Raw genomic sequence first — 20,014 nt, 5'->3', positions numbered from 1 at the left:
TTACTCATTATTTGTTCTACCATTGTCCCTAATTGTTTAGAGAATATTTATACCAAGATTGAAAATGTTTGATTATATATATATATATATATATATATATATATATATATATATATTGAGTTTGATTCATAATTTAATAAAGTTAAGATTTTAGATTGATTTGATGTTTAGTCAATTTGATTTATAAATTTGGAAAATGATCCCAAGAAAAATCTTCTTGCCAAACTTGACACTGAGAATCTTTGGGTGACGGAGGGTTCTTCATTTATCCAAGCACCAGAACAGTGGTTTGACTTTGGCATGGTGTAAATATTTCCTCAAATGCCACAAATAAGCCAACCGCAGTTAAGGCTTTGACCATTTGAAGCATCCAATGGTTAGTGTTCCCGTGAGAAGAACTCGCATGTCGTTGCCATGAATGCCTCTGTTGACACCCCCCCAAAGAATCGTCCAACGCTATGCGGTTGCCTCTGTTTTGTTTAGCTTGTAGATGTAGCATGTAAGCAGTAGTCCTACTTCCCCCACCCAGTCCCTCACCCCTCCACCACCGTCACCACCACCACGCCCTCGCCACCTTTTTGCTTCGAGTCCTCTCCTTCGTATGTATAAAGAGAGAGAGAGAGGGGGGCGGGGGGAGCGGTAGCAGGATTTGTGATTGCTTTGTTTGGGGGTCTGAAGAGCGTCGCACCGCCGAAAGCGACGCCAGCTCGCTTAATAGCAGCTTGGAGGTGGCCGCAGAGCCAGCTCGCCTTTCGGAAGTTCCAAGTAATAAGCAGAGCCACGGATACTGGATGATATCAACACCAGTAAAGGAGCCAAAAGGAAGCGAAGGAGAAGAGATACGCATATATATATGTACGAGCGACAGTAAAGAGAGCCGAAAGGAAAGCAAAGGCGAAGAGGGGGAGGTAATAAAAAGGAGACGAAGAGAAAAGAAGCAGCGAGATACGCAGCTAGCACTCATCATCATCATCATCGTCGTCGTCATCAGTAGACGACACCCATTTTTTACCTCCTCCTGATATACTCTCCTCCCTCTTCTTCTTCTTCTTTGCCTTCTTTCGTGAAGCCCACACCATCGAGGGAGCACAGCGGCAGCGGAGCGGTGATTCCAAGTAGGATTAATTCCTTCACCTTCCTCTGTTTTGAGAGAAGAAAGAGAGAGACTTTGGAGTGACAACTAGGCGGGAAGATCGAGAGGAGGTAGGAGGAGTAGTCCTATAGGTATTCAAGAGCGGGAGGCTCGGGGAGACTGGCAGAGCATATACGTTATAGGTTGAGAGAGAGAGAGAGAGGCGAGGAGAGGGAGAGAGTTGCTTCTGCTGGTGGTAAAGATGAAGTTTATGAAGCTGGGTTCCAAGCCGGATGCTTTCCAGTCGGACGGCGGCAACATCAGGTTTGGCCTTTCCCTTTCTTCGTGATCGAGGGTCTGCTCAAAGTCGCTTCTTTTTTTCGGATTTTTACGATCTTTTTTTCTTTTCGTTGTCGTGGTCTTTCCTTTGTCGGTTTGGATCAGCTAAGGAGTTGCTTTTTAGACGTAGTTGTGTGTTCGTCTTCCATATCGTTCACCTATGGCGATGGCTTTTTCGGATTCAGTGGATCTGAATCACTGCCGAGTAGTTCTGGATGAGAAGCTGGGGTGACTTTGCAATCGCAGCACCTCGAAACATCCTATAGACGTCAGGCGATCGGCAGTCAGTGAAGAAGAAAATGAGAAAGTAGAGCGCAAACTGGGCGGTGCCCTGAGAGATCTTTAGTCGTATCTGGTTCCCTCTCGTTCCTCATTCTCTCTCTTTTTAGGCAGATTGTACAATATAGTTCGTGTAGGGGCTAATAATTTCTCCACCAAAGAGGATGAAGGTGGTGAAGAGGAGAAACTCTTCCACCAAAGATCAAAGCTTTTGGGAAATGCAGGTCTGCTCTTGTTTCTGCTGCCTAAATTGCTTCAAGACTCAGCCGCTTGGTGCCATCTCACGTGAACTGATATCCGTCCTGCTTATTGAATCTTGAAATAGATTTGTGGCCGTAAGCGGTGGTGTTCCGCTGTCACAGTTGACGGAGGGAATTGGAATGGAGAAGGATCGCGACAGCTTCATCAAGAACAACAAATCCACGCTCGGTCAGAGGCGACAGGCAGTGCTCCGACCCGGCACTGCCCATACCCCATGACGACGATGCAGGAACACATACCCTCCACATTTTGCTTCAACTCCCACGTGATGGATGGACCGGGGCGATCTGAAAGAGAGGCCGATGTGATGGTGATCGCACTACTAATAGAGGTGGAGGAGAACCATGCGAAACAGGTCTCCAAGTCCCATTCAGAATGGGGCTCCTTGTCGGCGTTGGACCACATCCCACTTGGTTTGCTGGTCCAGCATTTTGGTGTAGGAAATTTTTCACTAACAGCAATTGCTGTTCTTTCTTCCACCCTCCTTTCATTTCTACCAATAATGATATCTGTGTGCTCTTCGATTTCGGTAAGGAAGATCAGCTGGTCGATGACTAAGCTGTACCGGGGAGCAGCTGTGTTTGCTTTGATTGGCTCCTTAAGTGCGATTACATGAGCCTTTGCTCATAGATCTTACTCCATAAAACAGTAACATCATCAAGTTGTCAGCCTTTGCGGGACTAACAATAGTGAGAACTAGTAAAGTGAGTGTTCTTTCGTGATATGTTGGTGTATTGATCTTAGCTTGTGGTTGTCTCTCCTTCATACCAATAATCTAGCGTGGAGTTTCGGTAATCTATGGTATAAGGTCAAATTGAATCTATGTGTAGTATAGAGCAAGCCAGAGAAGGATCCTCCTGTCTTTGGCTTATCAAGTGTATTGGAATAGTAAGTTATATATATATAGTCTATTAGGAAACTTCAATTTGACTTTGTATTGATGTTTCTTGGGTTGTCGAGTGGAGGTCCGATGAAATATATCTTTGCGTTAATCGTCTTAACGACTCTGTTAAGTTACATTTGCCCTCTTATTTATCATTTTAGATGATTCTTGGGTGCTTTTTAGGTTCCACTCCAGACTTTAATTGGAGATGATATGAGGTGAGCTGATTAAGATTAGTGGACGAAGCTGCCCATATTTGACATTTTGTGTATGTCCAATGATTTTGTTAAATGTTTGAGGTTCCGCTTCTTTATGCAGTGCGATTGAATCGAATTCTTGTTCATGTTTATGCATCCCAAAAACGGAATATTATGGGCTTAAAGAGTTGCTGAAGCAGTTGGTCAATCGTTGAGAGGAGGACCGAGGAAAACAAACCTAACTTACTTCGTAGACACCTCTACTTGAATTAAATGATTTCTATTAGAAAAACCTCACGGAAGTCTGTTGCTTTCACGGACCTACTATCACTTCCAATTCACTTGATTTGATCGCAACAATTATATTTCTTTTTTGACACGATATTTGTATAAAATTTTAGATTGATGATTGATTCATGCAGGTTTGTGGTGTCTGAGCTACCAACAGATGTAATTGTACGTGTTGGCGAAGTGAGATTTTTCTTGCACAAGGTCAATTCTTGTCCTTATATCAATTAAATTAAATTAATAACTCTTTTTTAGTAATTGTGTTGTTCAAAATATGCATTAAGCATTTCTTATGGTTCTTGTCCATGAAAGAACAATCTTATATTGCTATATTTACTGCTCTTCTATCGGCACATCAAGCGATCTAGCTGCTTTTTAGTATATTTGATTCTTCCCTGTCAAGCAATCTAGAAACCTGTCACGTAATTAACATTAAGTCTTGTCCCACAGGTATTTTTCACTAGCTTAGGTGACTTCCTGTATTTTAATATATTATATAAGTAAGACTCAATCCTTCATGAAGAAGAAAAATGAAAGGAGGAGAATGAGTGTATCAGCATGAACTATTTTTATAACATGCTAAACAATATATATTTGCTTTTATCCTAATTTTAGTACTTTCATGCCTTCTACATAGTTATTGTCGATTGTTGTAGATGTTTTAATCTTTTTTCTTTACACATCCCGAAGCAACTTATGCTGTATCTGGTGATCGAGTTACTCATCTGTTCTGAAAATTTTGTACTGCAATTTCTGAATGCAGTTTCCTCTTTTATCCAAGAGCAACCGATTACAAGGGTTGGTACTCAAGGCTGGTGAAGGAGGCACAGATGAAATCTACTTGCATGATTTTCCTGGTGGACCAAAAACCTTTGAGATTTGTTCTAAATTTTGCTATGGCATGACCGTGACGCTCAATGCCTACAATGTTGTCGCGTCTAGGTGTGCCGCAGAATACCTCGAGATGACTGAGGATGTTGAGAAGGGGAATCTGATATACAAAATTGAGGTTTTTCTGAACTCAAGCGTGTTACGAAGTTGGAAAGATTCTATTATTGTTCTACAGACCACAATGTCTATGCTACCGTGGTCCGAGGAACTTAAGGTGGTTGGAAGATGCATAGACTGCATCACTTCCAAAACATCTGTAGAACCGGCTGCTGTCACTTGGTCATATACCTATGACAGGAAATTGACAGCCTCAGATGATATAACTGAAACCCAAAAAAGAATGCATCAAGTTCCTAATGATTGGTGGATCGAAGATATATGTGAGCTGGATGTTGATCTTTACAAGCGAGTGATGGTCGCCCTGAAATCGAAAGGGAGGATGTCTTCAGACATGATCGGAGAGGCCCTCAAGGCCTATACGGTTAGATGGTTGCCAGATTCTTATGATGCACTGGTTGCTGATGATTACATGAAAAGGAACAGGATTCTGGTAGAAACCATTATCTATCTACTGCCTTCGGATAAGTACTCAGGGTGTTCATGCAGGTTTCTCCTGAAATTGTTGAAAGTTGTTATCTTGGTCGGAGCTAGAGATCCATCAAAGGAAGAACTTATAGATCGGATTAGTATGCAGCTGCACAAAGCATCTGTTAAGGACCTACTGATTCCAGCAAAATCAAGTGGTGATACAATATATGATGTACATCTGGTGCAAATCCTTGTTGGCAAATTCATGATGCAAGTTGGTAGCACTCATGACATGAACATTGCTGATGAGAGTGAAAACATATCTTTGCTGGCTTTAGGAAGATTGATCGATGGTTATCTTGCTGAAATTGCCTGCGATTCAAACTTGTCGATTTCTAGCTTTGTCGATCTTGCTGAGTCCATTCCTGATGCAGCAAGACCTGATCATGATGGATTATACACAGCCATCGACATCTATTTAACGGTACACTTATGAGAGCCTTCTAACTATATGTTAAGAGCTTTTGCCTACTTGAATTCATGACTCGTTTATGTACACTCGAGTTCCTGACAGGAGCTTTGCACATAAAACTTGTCATTATTATTGGATTCTTCTAAAAAGCATTTACCTGTATGTTACCTGTTCCGGTATTTGCACCGTATCACATTGTAATGACAATGAACTTTTAGAATCTTTTTCCTCTCACAGTGATTCATGTTGAATTTTGCATTTATATTCCCACCACTTTGTTCCTGAAATGATTATCGGGTAAAATTTGATTCTATCAGCTTCAATTGTTAATAACTCTTGTAGAATTACAGCATTTCTTTCTTTCTTTCTTCCGACTATATCTACTTATCATCTGCTTTTGCTACCAACGATTAAGTACTGATCTTGTGAACATATCAGGAACATCGAAACATGACAAAAGCAGACAAAAAGAGGATCTGTGGCCTGATGGATGTCAAGAAGCTCTCAACAGAAGCTAGCATTCATGCAGCACAGAATGAGCGTCTGCCACTCCGTGTGGTCGTCCAAGTCCTTTTCTTCGAGCAGTTAAAGGCGGCAGGGGGTGCATCAGCGGTGACCAATGACACTTCACATGACAGTTCAATGAATCGAGCCATCTTGGAAGAAGATTGGGAGGGGAGAGTCTCAGAGAATGATGACAGTCTAAAGCAGCAACTAGGGAGCTCGAAGATAAAGGCTGATGAGTGCCAGGACAGTGACGACAAGAAGAGTGTCAAGGACAAAGGTAGTAGCTTACTACTCCTGCCATCTAGATCAAGGAGGATTTTTGACAAGCTGTGGGTTGGGAAGGGACAGGGCGAGACAATTAAAAGCTCTGAAACATCTGGGAGTTCACAAAGCCCTCCTATCTCTGTGAAACCTGGAGAAGCCAAATCTTCTGGCTCTTCAAGGCACATGAGAAACTCTATTTCATGAGAAAGATTCTCATGTAGAATGTCTCATGGGCACACTGTATAGAAGAAGGTGTTTCAGCTGCCGATCTTAATACATGTTTTCTGCTGGTGTTCAAACTGTTCTCTTCCTCACAATTAAGGGAGGTCAGAAAGCAGATACAAATCTGCTCTATATCATCATCATCATCATCATCATCATCATCTTTTGATTTAATTTATCTGACATCTGATCTTTAAAGTCCTGACAAGGATGATTGTGTATGTGAAATAACTGCATGCGATTGAAGGATCATAAGATCAGATTGCTTCCACTTGTTGCCAGTTGATGATAATCAGTGAAATATCCTTAGATTTTACATAAGATCAATTACTTTGCTGAGAATTTATGATGTACAGAGTAGATTCTCAGGTAGATCAAATACTTGGCATTGTTGGATCCTACAATACCTGGATTCATTTCTTTAGATGGTATTATTCCTTTTATATATAATCATTTGAAAATTTAAGATGGTATTATTCTCCTTTTAATGCTTAAAGCATTGACTATTTGGGTATCTATAATTTTTTTTATGTAAGGTTAAATATTTATGATGATTAGAGTTTCAATATTAGTGTTCTGACAGATTGATGATTAGCTGCAGAGATTACTTTTAGGGGCTCATATGTAAATTTGATTTAGCGGGGATGTGTGTGTACATATATACATACATATGATGTAAAGGACCATTGAGAGAAATTACTGTCTGTGGAGGGATGTCTATGTAATTTACGTTGCTATTTATATGCGACCCTTGCCGGTGGAATTGGGCGCAAGAAAGGGTTCCATTTCTTGGACACTTACGTGTGAGCGAAACCCTCGATTCCGCTGCAAGAATGGTGGCGACGAACCTGAAGGCCGAGACGATCTCGCTCATGGACATGAGGGCGTCCATGGAGGCGGAGATGAACGCCATCATCGAGTCCCTCTGCGGCCCCGGCGGTCCCGGGATCTCCGGCAACCTCGTTGATTCCGAGGTGAAGACGCCTCTCTCTCTTTCTCTCTCCAAACCCTGGGTTAAATTCCCTGTCCAAGTTCCTGATCGTGGTCTTATTTACTCGTTCTAATCGATCGGTTCTTGGAATCTTTAAAGACTCTCTCTCTCTCCAAATCCTGAGCCCAAATCGTTGTCCAAGATCCTGATCGTGGTCTTGTTTATGCGTTCCTAATCGATCGGTTCTTGGAATCTTTGAAGAAAACCCTTGTTTCTTTCTGAACTTGATGTCTCTATTCGTTTCATGTTGGTGTAGGGATTTCCTAGGGTGGACATCGACATCCCGGCTGTTCGATCGCAACGTCGTCGGCTCTCTGGTACACTGATGATGTTCTTCTTCTTCTGTTTTTCTTTTGCAGGATGATAATAGTAGTGAAGATCGATCTTGGATTCAATAAATCGAAACGTCTTGGTTGTGATTTATATAGGTTATGGGCTGTTAATTAGAAGCATGGTGTCTTGATTCTTGGAAGAAACAAGATCTGCAATAACGGTTTTAGGATGAACAAAGAAAAAGGAGGAAATGGGCTTTTCGTTAGACAAATGTTTTTATCTTTCTATGGCATGCTTACCAAATAATGGATAGTGTAGTTGATTATATTGATTCAGTTTGTTAGTATTACATTTCTGCTCTTCAGAAACCGAACCCAAGTCTTGTGGGATTTTACTGAATTAGAGTGTCTGATGGAGTTAGCTAGTGGACTAAGATTCAATTATTTGTTTTAGTTGCAGTTAGATATGAATTCAGACCTCTTGTGTGTTGCCAGTATTAGTTTGGACTTTGCTAGAGTCAGTTGAATTTATAGTTGACTTGTTTAGACCTATAATACCTGTCTTATCTATGTAATATCAATTTCTTTGTGAGTTCTGTATATTGCTTTGTGATCGATTGCATCTGGCACCATAATAATTTTTGTTTGGGTAAAAAATGTCAGTTAGCTCTCCAGAGATGTAACAGATAGTATGGAAAACCAGATCTTACTAATATTTGTTTTCTATTCTCTCTTTTTTTTTTCCATTTTTGGATGTTGAACTCTTGCGCTAATTTTTGATGTCGTTGGATTTTTCTGAACCATTTCTTTTCATGTGCCAGAGGTAATAAATTAAAATATATTTCTAACTCTGTTGGCCAGTGCATGGCTTTATTCTCTTTGTACACATGATAAGGCTCTATTAGTTGTAAGATTTTCTCAACTTTATACTAAGTTTTCCTTCTTGCCCACATTAATTCAATTCTTTTATCACTGGTTCAACTGGTTCACATAGTTTTTTATTTTGTGAAGAAAGTAGTCATAGTTGACTGAAATGAATGTTGGCTCAACATTTGGCCTACTCTTACCTAAAAAACTCCTGTTGTTTCAAAAACTTGTTGCAATTCTATGGTGCATATGATCTGGTCATTTCATGATTCTTTTGAATGTAACTATTGACTTTTGTCAGTTCTCTTGTTTCTGTGACTGTAAATCCTTTATGTTACTGCTTGGGACTAAGAATCATATTTTGTTGTGCACAAAGTCGTAATCATGTTCATGACGTTTGAACTGCAAAAGTGAAGTACTTTTTCTCATTCTCTATACACATGATTTATCTTGTCGTTCTTAACGCTTGCTGTCTCCAAGCTGAATACCAGGATTTTGAGCCTTATGTCTTATCTACTAGCCAAAGAGTGCAATAAGTTTCGGAAGTTTGCATATCCATGTTAAAAGGAGGGCAAATATAGTCACAAATAGGTCATTAGTTTAAGTACATGCTATTTTTGTGTCTATTTGGTTTATATATAATTGAGGATATCTGTTTACTGATATCATAATTCTTTTGGTAGTATTATTCTATTTGGTTTACATATAATTGAGGATTGCTGTTAGCTGATATCATAGTTCTTTTGGTATTATTATTATTCGTACCTGGCTACTTTTCTATTGGTCCATTTACCTGGCAGGACAGAATTTGACTACAGAGGTAAGTAATAGTTAAAAACAAATCTTATATCTATTCTGGAAGATGCTGGCATGGAACTGATTACATTCATGAGTCCTTGAAGTCAGTTCACGTTCAAAACCTTTTTGTACCATGTTTCCAGTCATCTCTTGAACTGTGGGGAAAACTAAATTGTAATTTTATTCATTGTAAAGTTTACCACTTGTATTTTAGTGATTTTCTTTTGCATTTGTTTTTTACATGTCATCTCCAACATGTTAATATTGATTATATCTAGCACTTGATGTCGAAATTTAATTAATCCGAAAATGAAGAAAAAGAAAAGCTGTTGCTTATTGGCTAAGTACATCATCATTTTCCTCATTTGATGCTTCACAAGGAAGTATGACTATGATAAACTTACCTGCTTAAGAGGCCTAACATGATTCTTCCTTGGCTATTGCTTTCTATTCTTCCAACATATGAAGAGGAGATGTGAAATCATGTTTTTTCTTTGGCAGAGCTGCGGAATGATCACAAGGTCATCACAGAAAAAATTGACAAGAATCTGCAGGTTTTGCATTCATTGAGGTTGGATAAAGTTAATCCATTGCCGTTGGACGGTTCAGGTATGGCGATGAAAGAAAAAACTGATGTTTGCTTAGGCATGTTTTTAAGATTCAGAAGAACAAACAGGTTTGCATGCTTCATATTGGACATCATGTAGTTGATAATGGTCATTCATTTGGAACACAATTGAACAAAATTTCACATAATACTACATACTCTTAGCATTTGTTGCATGCATCAAGGTTGTCAAAATCATTGTCTGGACTGTAGGATTGCACAATTCTATGGTTAAAATTAATCTAAACAAATTAATTTGTTAAGTGGATTGGGTTTTACTGAGATTAAAATCAACTCAAGTGACTTGGTATACGAACCAAACAAAAAAAACTTACTCTCTGTTTCCGAAAGCGCATGTGCCCTTACCTATAAGCACCATCTTCTTTTCCTGGATAGTTGCCACCATCTTTTTCCCCTACCCTTTCACTGCCATCTTCTCTTCCTCCAAGCCAATTTCGCCACCCATCTGTCTCCTGTTACTGCTGCTTCTTTCACTGTCTTTGTTGAGTTCTTACAAGTCGGTCATCACCATCTAGCTGCCTTCCACAGACTAAAAGTCTGTCACCTGTTCGGTATGCTTTTGCCACTCTTATCATATACTTTCTCATGTCCACTTTCTCTATGACTACCATCACCCTTTTACAATTCCTCCTCTGTCCTGTCATTATCTGTTTTCCCTCTCTCTCTCCATGGCCAACATACAAGTGACATCCCAAACTGTTACTGTCATTCCCTCTTTTCAAGATTTCTTTTTCTTGTTGAGAGCAACTCAGATATGATCTAAATGTGCCTCATTCTTATGCAAACCTCTTGTTAAAGGTTTGATAGGGGACTGTATTTGGATGGGATTGTATTTGGATATACTCTAAAAGCAAACTCTTAATAATGTCCCACTTTCAATATGATTAGTTGATTTATTCAATAATTTCATATGTTAACAATATGGTAGATGATTTACAGCTTCCATCCATGATCACATCTTTGGCTAACTGTGAACAAAATTAGCAATTTAGATAGAAGTGGAAGATCATCGAAACATGGATAATATGTTAAAAGACTATATTTGGATGGGACTGCAATTTCCAAATAGTCCAACTGGAAGTATGTCTCAGATTGGTTCAAGCATGAATGTCTCTGTTTTTTTGAGTTGCATGCTTCCTTTTTCTGCCAGTGTGTAACAAGGTACAGTTTGCTTGCTATAGAATTATTTGAATTAACTAGTCAGTAGTCATCAACTGTCATGAATAAAGACTGTACTAACATCCCACAACATGAACTGACTGATATCTGCTTTAATCATTCCATAGGTTAACAATCATATATGTAGAGTGACAAAATATAGATTCTTTATGATGTTAGAGATAATTGTGTTAATTACTTTTCAATGTTGATAAAAGGCATTCAATATGCTAGTAATCCGCAAGTTCAATAAGCACAAAATCTGGCGATCATAAGTACGATCTAGGTACATCAATAAAAGGATCATAAGATCTCGAGGAACTACAATAAAAGGATCATAAGATCATTCTCGAGTTGAGTTGCTTGGGTAGCTGCGAGGAGACCAATCAATGAAAATTGAACACCAACAAAAATATTATTATTGATTCAAATAAGAGATAGTATTGTTTAATTTTGTATTTGCTTCAACAAAAATATAATTATTAGCTAAAGAACATATGAGAGTTACTGAACTTCAATAATTTTATTTAATTTTTATAAGAATGATATGAATTATAACCCTCGTTTGATACTAGTTAGGAAAGCAAGTTTGACAATCTTGGCAAGCATAGTCAATACATAATAATGCCACGTTAGGTTGACCTCGTTTTGGTATTTAATCCTTGTATGCAACCTTTGCATAACTTGTTGATCACGCATTGGCTATTATGAACATTGAAAACTTGTGCTGGAAATAGAGACTCAAGTTTAGGCTCATAAGTTATTATGCTAACGTTTTAGTTTTGGCATTGTGTCAGAGCAATAAACTCAGTTACTGGCAAAACAAGTGACTATAAGAAAAATCAAGACCGAATCTTCTGACCAGGAGTATTATTGGCTTTATTGCAGATATATCAGCTTCTGTTTCTGAAACTATATCTCAAGATTCACCTATGAGAGAGGAACCTATAACGAGGATACCCTTTGCTATTATTGATGAAATTGCTGATGACTCACCAGCTGCAGAAGACGGACTACAACTCAGCGACGAGATTGTAAAGTTTGGGAACGTGGAGATGGGTGATAACTTGCAATCGAGACTCATGGCAGAAGCACAGTCCAACCAGGGCAATCCAGTTCGTTTGGTAATAGTCAGGCAGGGTTCAGTGATGAATCTAACTGTGACACCCAGACCATGGCATGGTCGTGGAATTTTGGGGTATTTCTTTTCCTCTATTTTTCCAACTTTACACGTGAAATGTTTTGAATTATGTTCTTATCATCTAATTGATATTTGTACAAGATTATTTTTTTCTAAGTTTGTTAATTTTCATATTGCATGAGCCATAAGTTATTTATGCTCCAGGAAATCAACACATATCTAATGTAGCATTCTTTAATATCTTTTGCATCACCATCAATCAATCCTTACAAAATTCTTATAATTTGTTAATTAACATATTGCATAAGTCAAGCTATTCACGTTCCAGGAAATTTACTTAAGCTGAAAAAGGTAAATGATGTATGGATGCTGAATTAAAGATTCAGTTGGCTCATTGACTTGTTTCTTTATTCAGTCTTTTATGATCAAAGTCTCTAGATGCCGTTATTTGATGTTTCATTTGTTTGCATATATATTCATTTCAAGCACCGAAGTACTTTGACAGCAGACTGTTTAGAACTCTGGTTTTAATAGTGTAAGTTGGATTCATTGTAGAATCAAGCATCAAGGAATGGCCAGTAGTTTGCTAACTACCATTTAATAACTAGGCGGCCATCTGTGATGCATTTTGTTATTTATTTTAAAATTCTAGTAATTGTGATACGAAGTTCTGAAATTATGGATCTGCATATTAGTTAGTTCCTGCAACACAATTTTTATGTTCTCTTCTATTTGTTTGTTTGTACTATATTATGGATCTGCATATTAGGGAGCTATAGTTTGTTTGTACTATGCTCCTTGCAGTTGACACATATCTCACCGGGCTGGAAATCATTGTGTTGATGGATGAATATACGCTTTCATGATAAATGATAACTGATTACATTGTGAAAATTTATTTTGGTTGATTTATATTTTTTATCGCCATATGTTGAAGGACCATTTCTTTTTGTCTTTTTCAATAGTTATATGTTATCCAAGTGTTAGGCGTACATGCAATTTGACTTACATAATCATGCCATGCCCCAAAAAAATAAAAATTGGTGATTTATTGGATGGGAATCTAAATATTATCTTTATATTAATAGGAAAAATTATTCATGCTCTTACATCAATGTCTCATCGTTTGCATCTTGTTGTTCCTTTTTTTTGTGTAATTGTTTTGATTGAGGTGTTCTGCAGGTGCCATTTTCGTATCCTATGATTTGTATTCTAATGATGATGAGGAGCTGGTACAATTGGTGCGAAACACTCGGTGAAAAGTTAGTTTTTGCTCAGTTCCTCGAGAGTTTCAGGACTGTTGCAGTATTTCTCGGAGATATGATTCATACGTAGTCTTGAATGCACAACTTGTTGAAATTTCTGACCAAAAGATTGTACTGTATAGCGTGTGGCCTGGTGGTGGTTTTAACCTTGTTGTAACACACCGTTAGTGGCTCCAGCAATCGTTCTCGTAATAAGCGTTTTTGTGGTGCTCGCTTTTTATGGCGCGCCTTTCAAAGTGATTTTCGCTTGCTATCCAAAGTAGGCTGCTCTTTTTGTGGTTTTGCACTTCTAAAATTTTATTTTTTAAACTTTTTTTAAAAGCATTCTCGGATAAAAACGTTTGAAGGTTCACATGAAAAAGATGATTTTGCAGCTCCTCTTGCACGGGCTCAACGGGCCTAGCTCGGCAAGGCAGGGGTGACAACTTTTAAAAAAAAATATTTTAATTTACTAGACTAGTTCAGAAGACCACAAAATAATTTGAAACAGATCAGTCTCGAACCCATTACATGTTTTTTTCTCGAATTTATTGGTCCACTTGAAACAGATGACAGACCGAAAGCGAAAGCTTGAACACGCCACGAGTAAAGATTATTTTCATACAAAAAAAAAAGCACCAATACGCCAAAAGTAGCGCAAAATGGGAGGCATTTCACGTCCATACTGTCAAATATACACAGATTGCATGCATCATGAAACCATCAAAATATACAAACTTAAAAAGGCACAAACAACATGAAGCATCTTGTTATTTTTGCACCAATGAAAAAACTATTGTGATGGCAACAAACTTGGATCCTTTAAGGTCAGTCAATTCAGAATTGAAGTTCTATAACGTGGTACATGAGTAACAACCAATAGAGACTGTTAGAAAGCATGAAGAAAAAAGACCTGGTATTCCTTTTTTTTGAAGTCCTGGTATTTTTGTAGGAAGAATCACTATATTCACTAGTGACTGACGACTGAAAACAATTATTAAAAAAAAAAAGGGGGATCAGGGTTAGTGTCATATAACTAGCAGAGTCTATGATGGAGTAACATAAGAGCAAGATGGGTCACATCTTCTTTTCCGGCCATGGGTTACATTTGTAAATGTCTGTGTCTAACAGCTTCGAGTCGTAACTAGAATTTTGGTTCCTAGAGAGTCATAACCGAAAAGCTAGAGGAATCTGCTTCCCTACATTTTGAACCAAGCCCATAAATTTTCCAAGCTTTGTTTGCATGACGTTTTCTGCTCTGCTAGTGTCAATTAAAGTTCTATCCTCTTCTATTTCCCACGTATCTCCATTTGTATTGTAGGGATACTACAAGGCCCATCATTGCTCCTCTCCCTCCCCTCCATTTGGAAGATAATAAATAATCTTCTATGGGATGGATATATTGCAATCATTTGGAAGATAATAATAATAGAGATTGATGAAACCATTATTAGTACATGGAGCAATGAATTAAAAGAAGGAACTTGATAAATCAAATACCATGATTCAAGTTCCTATAGGTTGGTTTATGCCCCTGGTCATGGGTGTGTAGTAAAAGAATAAAAGATCAACCTAATAATATAAGAAATTGAACAAAGAAAATTGCCATTTGATAGCCAAAAAAGTAGCACAAATTCATGAACATTTAAAAGATACCGATTTAAGGCCACATCATTTACTTGTACTATTGAGTTTCATCTCTAGTTTTCTCTAAAAATTTTAAACTGCTCGAGGCCCATTCCATCTATCCATCCAAAAGGGTATGTATGGGTGGCATTAAAATCTTTTCCAATTAAGCACCATCCAAGAACTGAATAAACCCCACAACCAAGAGAGCATTGTGACTTGCCAAATTCTTCTTTGCTCATGCATTGTATTCATTAACAGAGTTTCTGATTATTTTAACTTTCAAATGTTTTCAGATCACAAAGTACAAGGCCATCTAGGCAAACATGTCATCAAAATTCTTACTACTTGTTAGCCTATAAATCTCACATAGAGAAATGAAACTTCTGATTACATAACTCTTTTAATTTATAAATAACCAAGGCTTCGTCAAGAAAAACAATAATGACACATTACTGAAAATTATTTGATTCCATAGGCTAAAGAGGAATCAAGACAGAAGACTCACAACAACTAAAGTCGTTCAGAGTACACTTTTTGACTAGGATTAGTCAAGACGGCATATTTAGTCAAAAAATGAAATAATTTAAAGACAGGAAGATATCTGTTCAGTCATATTGACTAAATTGGAACCATCAGTCATCTGCTAGGTCTCAGGAAAGTAAGCGACATCAGGACACACACATCATTTTTCTCCGCCATAGAATCAGTTAATTATTCTTAAGTCGAGGGAATAGTTGCTTACCCTCCTGAAACTGTACCAAGTTTATTAACTAAGCATCTGAGAAATAGGATTGCATCTTCGAGATGGACAATAAATATAAAGCAAACTAAAGCACAGGTATATTATGAGGTACTACTAAATGGTTCTGAAAGTGATGGACACTAATAGCATCTTCCCTAATCATGAGACCATTATCAAATAGCTGCAAAGAAAATAGGACAGGGATGACATAAATCATTTGGGTCCAGGTGCCAGATTATGTATGGTAAAAGTTGCAATATTCTTACAAGAACAATCATGTTTTACATCCTGATCATAAGAAGCATCATGCTGTGTTCTACTGTTAAAGCACTTACCCATGACAAAAAAATTATTTAGAAGCACTGAAATTTACCTTAGCAATTTGTTGTCATAAATCCACCATGGTAAGTTCTATGATTCCGCTCCTCCTGCATTTTCTATGCTGAAAAAGTCTGGTTAAGCTAATAGTCATATGAATTATCAGGGTTTAAAAAGAGAGAGAGAGAGAGAAAATAATCTGTGATACCTTTTAAACTCAAATTCATATGATTTAACTTGTGTCTAGGATCCTCTTACAAAATTATGGACATCACAACAACTAAATTTTATATTGCTAGATAGTGTTTCATAGATTAAAAAGACATAAACCTAGTAATTCTTCTTCTGCAAGGTTTTATGTTAGCAAATTACACAATGTTGTCAAACAGGACATTTTATTTCCCTACCATCACCACCTCCACTACCACTAGGGGAGCAAACACAAATTAACGAGAACTAATATCAATCTGCCTGTGATTCCTAATAATTCAGATGTCAAAAAGCTTTCGGGCTAAGATTAAGGGGGAAAAGATGCTAACTTTATGAATTGCCACTCTTCCTCAAGTCCATTCCCCTAGCAAGGCCTGCTGCTAATCTAACATACATCGAGTCAGATATATCAAAGACTTGGGTGGAAAACACGACTGAGAAGAAAACCTTTGGAAGCTCTCTCGTTACCTCATGTATTCAAGACTTTTTCGACACCAAGTAGTTGTAACTGAAGCATCTGACGAGACTAAAGCAGATAGATCTCCTTCCTCAACTTTGATCTACCACAAACAAATGACATAGAACATCAACCACTAAACGAAGTCGACTTACCCTGGTCTCTTTATAAAGCACCCATACATACACTTGACTTCCAACAGATAAAGGAGGACAAACCCACTGGTCTCTTTGATGCGTGCGTGATGTGATAACACTTGACCACACGTATGCAAGAACATAAAGGATCAAAAAGAGAGGAGGGGCAGATCTAGCGACGAGCGAGAGAAATACCATTGGATCCACCGATAAATGAGAAGATGAAACACTTGAAATAATCAAGAAAAATGATATCAACAAGCAAAGTTAGATAAAACTAAGTCGAGAAAGATCTATAAAATGGATGCGTTTTTGAGAGCCCCAAAGACCGGTCCATCATACGGCCGCAAAGATAGAATCAAGAAACAAGACAAAGAGGATAAATCTATCAGCGAAAGAGATTTAAGAGAGCTCCAAAGATCGATCCCTCATCCGTATTCAAATATAGAATACGAGAAACACGGCAGAAGAAACAATGACTTCATAAAAAGAAAGATCAAGAAGACGAACCAAGAAATGCCTCCCAAGATCAACATCCCAATGGTTGTTTGATGGTTTGGGACATGGATCTTGACGAGAAAGAAAAAGAAGGAAGAAATGGGACTAGAAATGGAGACAAAATGAGACCAGTCAACAGTGATTTCCGTTGAATCCGCACAGATGATGAAGTTAGCGAGGAGTCGTGTATCCTCGCCCGCATCTGATCCCATTCCCCGAGGGAAAACAATCGTCGTCTCAAAAGCCACGCTTCCGCTCTCAAACCCATCTCTTTCTTTGTTGATTTCTTCGTCCTATTCACTCCATCCCATCCGTATCAAGCAAAACAAAGACGCCAAAATTAGAAAGAAATAGAGAAGGAAGCACACGACTACCGTGACATGATGGACGGTACGCCACTCGTCTTTTGTCTGCCTCGGAAACCCAGTCGAGACGAGACGTCTCAGAGACGAATGGATAGAAGCAGCAGCAGATGGCCGACATAAAATGAAGAGAAAGACAGCGTGTGCAGAAGCCGATCAGAGGAAAAGAAAACCCTGTCGCCACTCTTCTTACCGCTCCAACACCAAACCACCACCGCGATCGTAATCACCATCATCAGACGCAGAAAACAATCCGGGGAGATCGGGATGACAGAGAGAGCAGTGAGCACGCAACAGCGACGGCACCCCGACGATGCGATCGCCGCTGCGTGCTCACTCTCTTCTGTCAACCCCAATCACCCGGACGACGCCACAGACCCTCGGATCAACCACAACCACCAGAAAACAAAGCGATCAAGAAGACAAGGAGAAGAAGATCCTCAACCGAATCGGAGATATAGGAAGCAGAGGAACGAGGAACGCCTGCCTCCTCCGCCTTCATCTTCGTCTCCCGATCCCTTCGATCCAATTCTAGGGTTATGCCCTCGCCCTCGCCCTCGCCCTCGCCCTCCCTCCTCTCTCTCTCTCTCTCTCCTCCCCTATCCCTTTAATCGCTGCGTCGCACGTGTCGCCCTCCGCCCCACTCGGCGCCTCTTCGAACGCATGAATACATCATCGTATTAAGCCGGACGCTGTCGCCCGCACGACGGATCACCCGACAGGAGATAGGGGTACCGTTGTGGGGTCCGGGACGCTGTCGACGGCCGATTGAGCCGAGCGTGCCATCACGCGTACGCCCGCGTAGTAACCCCGACACCAAGGACGTGATGAAAAGAGCGCGCGAAACGTGGAGAGACGCCGTACGTACGATCGAGGTCGAACCTTTGATTATTATTGTTATTATTATTTGGGCCGGGCCGGTTCGATTTAATATACGAGCGAGATGCGCTGAGGTAGCGTCACGTTGATGGGAGGCCTCGATGAATCAGGTGGTGACACGTAGGCGATTCACTTGGACCGACATGGCGATTCCTACTTAAAATAGAGGAAAGGGGTGTTTTGCTTTCCGAGATTAGATAGATGATTAGATGCTAATGAGAGGAATGACCACAATGTTAGTTATGATCAGAATTAATGAGGCATAACATTGATCATACCTTAGTAGAAATCTGCCTTTAGGTTTTTACTGACTGGCTGTCGTAGGATGAAGTCCAAACCCTAACAACAAGCTTCGACCAGGAAGAAACCTCGTAGCTGCATCAAAACCTATCACTGGGAGATCTAAATCAGAACTGCTGCATCGGCTTTGGGCAAAGGCGGATCATTTTGAACTCGAAACAAAGACAATGAACGGTTGCCTGCATCCTCCCCCCCCATCTTTCCATGCCATGGTCCCCCTCCCTCTACTGAGCTAGAGGAACATCTCGGAGTTAACCTAAAGACAAAGCAGAAGAGCTGGCACGCCCTCGAACCATTGCTTGGATGCATCATCACCAGCGATGGGATTTCATGGCACTTTCGTGGGATTCTGAAACCAATAGCAGTTATCGGCATTGGATAGCAGAATAAACAATGGTGTGTCTGCAACTTTTCACAGGCAAAACAATGAAGAGGGATGCATCCAAGGTCTGAAACATATATATATATATATATATTAATTACAAGGTAATCTTGTCCTTTAATTACTGTACTGCTCCGTCGCTTGGGACTGTGCGAGGTGTGGCCGCTCAGGGGACCATATGATGCAGATCGAAACCAGTTTCAACTGAGAGATCACCGGAAGAGGGATCCCTCGTGTTGGAGTAAGAGAAGGTCATCAATGGTTCCTCGACGTCAGGACATGGAAGCTGCATGCGCATGTAACTCCATGCAGCCTTCGCTTTGCAGAGGGAGGAATCCCTTCATGTGTGGGTGTGCACTGCATTTAGTGAATCAAGTTTATGGTTTTCTTTTTCTTTAGATCAACTCAAATTTATATGTTGTTTAAGAGGTAAAACAAAATGTTAAATAAATTTTAATTTTTGTCATATATATATATATATATATATATATATAGACACACAGTATATTCAATAAGAGGAGAAGTAATTAATAGGTGGTGCTGATGTAAGTCTGTGCATATGATTTCTATTTGCTTGTCTATTATACCTTAGAAACCACAGAATGCTTCCTAAAACTTGTCTTCCTTTCCTCCCTTGAGAAAAATAGTGGAAAAGATGTGTGTGTATATATATATATATATACAAATGTTTTATGTAAATTTATATTCATAAATACACTGAGATAAAGCAGAAAAAACATGACTTCAAATTCAAGCAAAAAAGATGTTCTCATTGTGTGTCGATTCTTTTGGCTTCCT

General features: G+C 39.1%; 2 protein-coding genes across 3 annotated transcripts; both read left to right on the top strand.

Annotated features, from left to right (window-relative positions):
- The first annotated feature begins 389 nt into the window (after positions 1-389).
- Positions 390-6,524, top strand: LOC135586927 (BTB/POZ domain-containing protein NPY1-like). Of its 2 annotated transcripts, XM_065141645.1 has the most exons (6): positions 391-1,396; positions 1,805-1,914; positions 2,016-2,655; positions 3,454-3,523; positions 4,083-5,222; positions 5,649-6,524. In XM_065141645.1, the coding sequence occupies exons 5-6, from the start codon at positions 4,221-4,223 to the stop codon at positions 6,183-6,185; spliced, it is 1,539 nt and encodes a 512-aa protein (XP_064997717.1). In that variant the 5' UTR covers positions 391-1,396; positions 1,805-1,914; positions 2,016-2,655; positions 3,454-3,523; positions 4,083-4,220; the 3' UTR covers positions 6,186-6,524. The 2 variants fall into 2 exon arrangements, with proteins under 2 accessions (XP_064997715.1, XP_064997717.1); XM_065141643.1 differs by lacking the exons at positions 1,805-1,914; positions 2,016-2,655 and having other exon boundaries at positions 390-1,396.
- A 439-nt stretch (positions 6,525-6,963) lies between these two features.
- Positions 6,964-13,563, top strand: LOC135634186 (uncharacterized). Its single transcript, XM_065144476.1, has 5 exons — positions 6,964-7,177; positions 7,451-7,511; positions 9,633-9,740; positions 11,806-12,115; positions 13,241-13,563. Exons 1-5 carry the CDS (start codon positions 7,037-7,039, stop codon positions 13,260-13,262), a joined length of 642 nt encoding a protein of 213 aa, XP_065000548.1. The 5' UTR covers positions 6,964-7,036; the 3' UTR covers positions 13,263-13,563.
- Positions 13,564-20,014: the final 6,451 nt, after the last annotated feature.

This window comes from Musa acuminata, chromosome BXJ3-3 (genome assembly GCF_036884655.1).
Source record: "Musa acuminata AAA Group cultivar baxijiao chromosome BXJ3-3, Cavendish_Baxijiao_AAA, whole genome shotgun sequence".
Classification (NCBI taxonomy): Eukaryota; Viridiplantae; Streptophyta; class Magnoliopsida; order Zingiberales; family Musaceae; genus Musa; species Musa acuminata.
Note: the sequence above shows the minus strand (reverse complement) of the source record. Positions and strands in the feature narration are given on the sequence as shown.

Bases quoted from the DNA above. Each gene is read 5' to 3' on its own strand.
- LOC135586927 (XM_065141643.1), top strand. From the start codon at position 1,335: ATGAAGTTTATGAAGCTGGGTTCCAAGCCGGATGCTTTCCAGTCGGAC. The intron at 1,397-3,453 runs GTTTGGCCTTTC...TGATTCATGCAG, and splicing joins TCGGACGGCGGCAACATCAG to GTTTGTGGTGTCTGAGCTAC. The intron at 3,524-4,082 runs GTCAATTCTTGT...TTCTGAATGCAG, and splicing joins TGAGATTTTTCTTGCACAAG to TTTCCTCTTTTATCCAAGAG.
- LOC135634186 (XM_065144476.1), top strand. From the start codon at position 7,037: ATGGTGGCGACGAACCTGAAGGCCGAGACGATCTCGCTCATGGACATG. The intron at 9,741-11,805 runs GTATGGCGATGA...GCTTTATTGCAG, and splicing joins ATTGCCGTTGGACGGTTCAG to ATATATCAGCTTCTGTTTCT. The intron at 12,116-13,240 runs GTATTTCTTTTC...GGTGTTCTGCAG, and splicing joins CATGGTCGTGGAATTTTGGG to GTGCCATTTTCGTATCCTAT.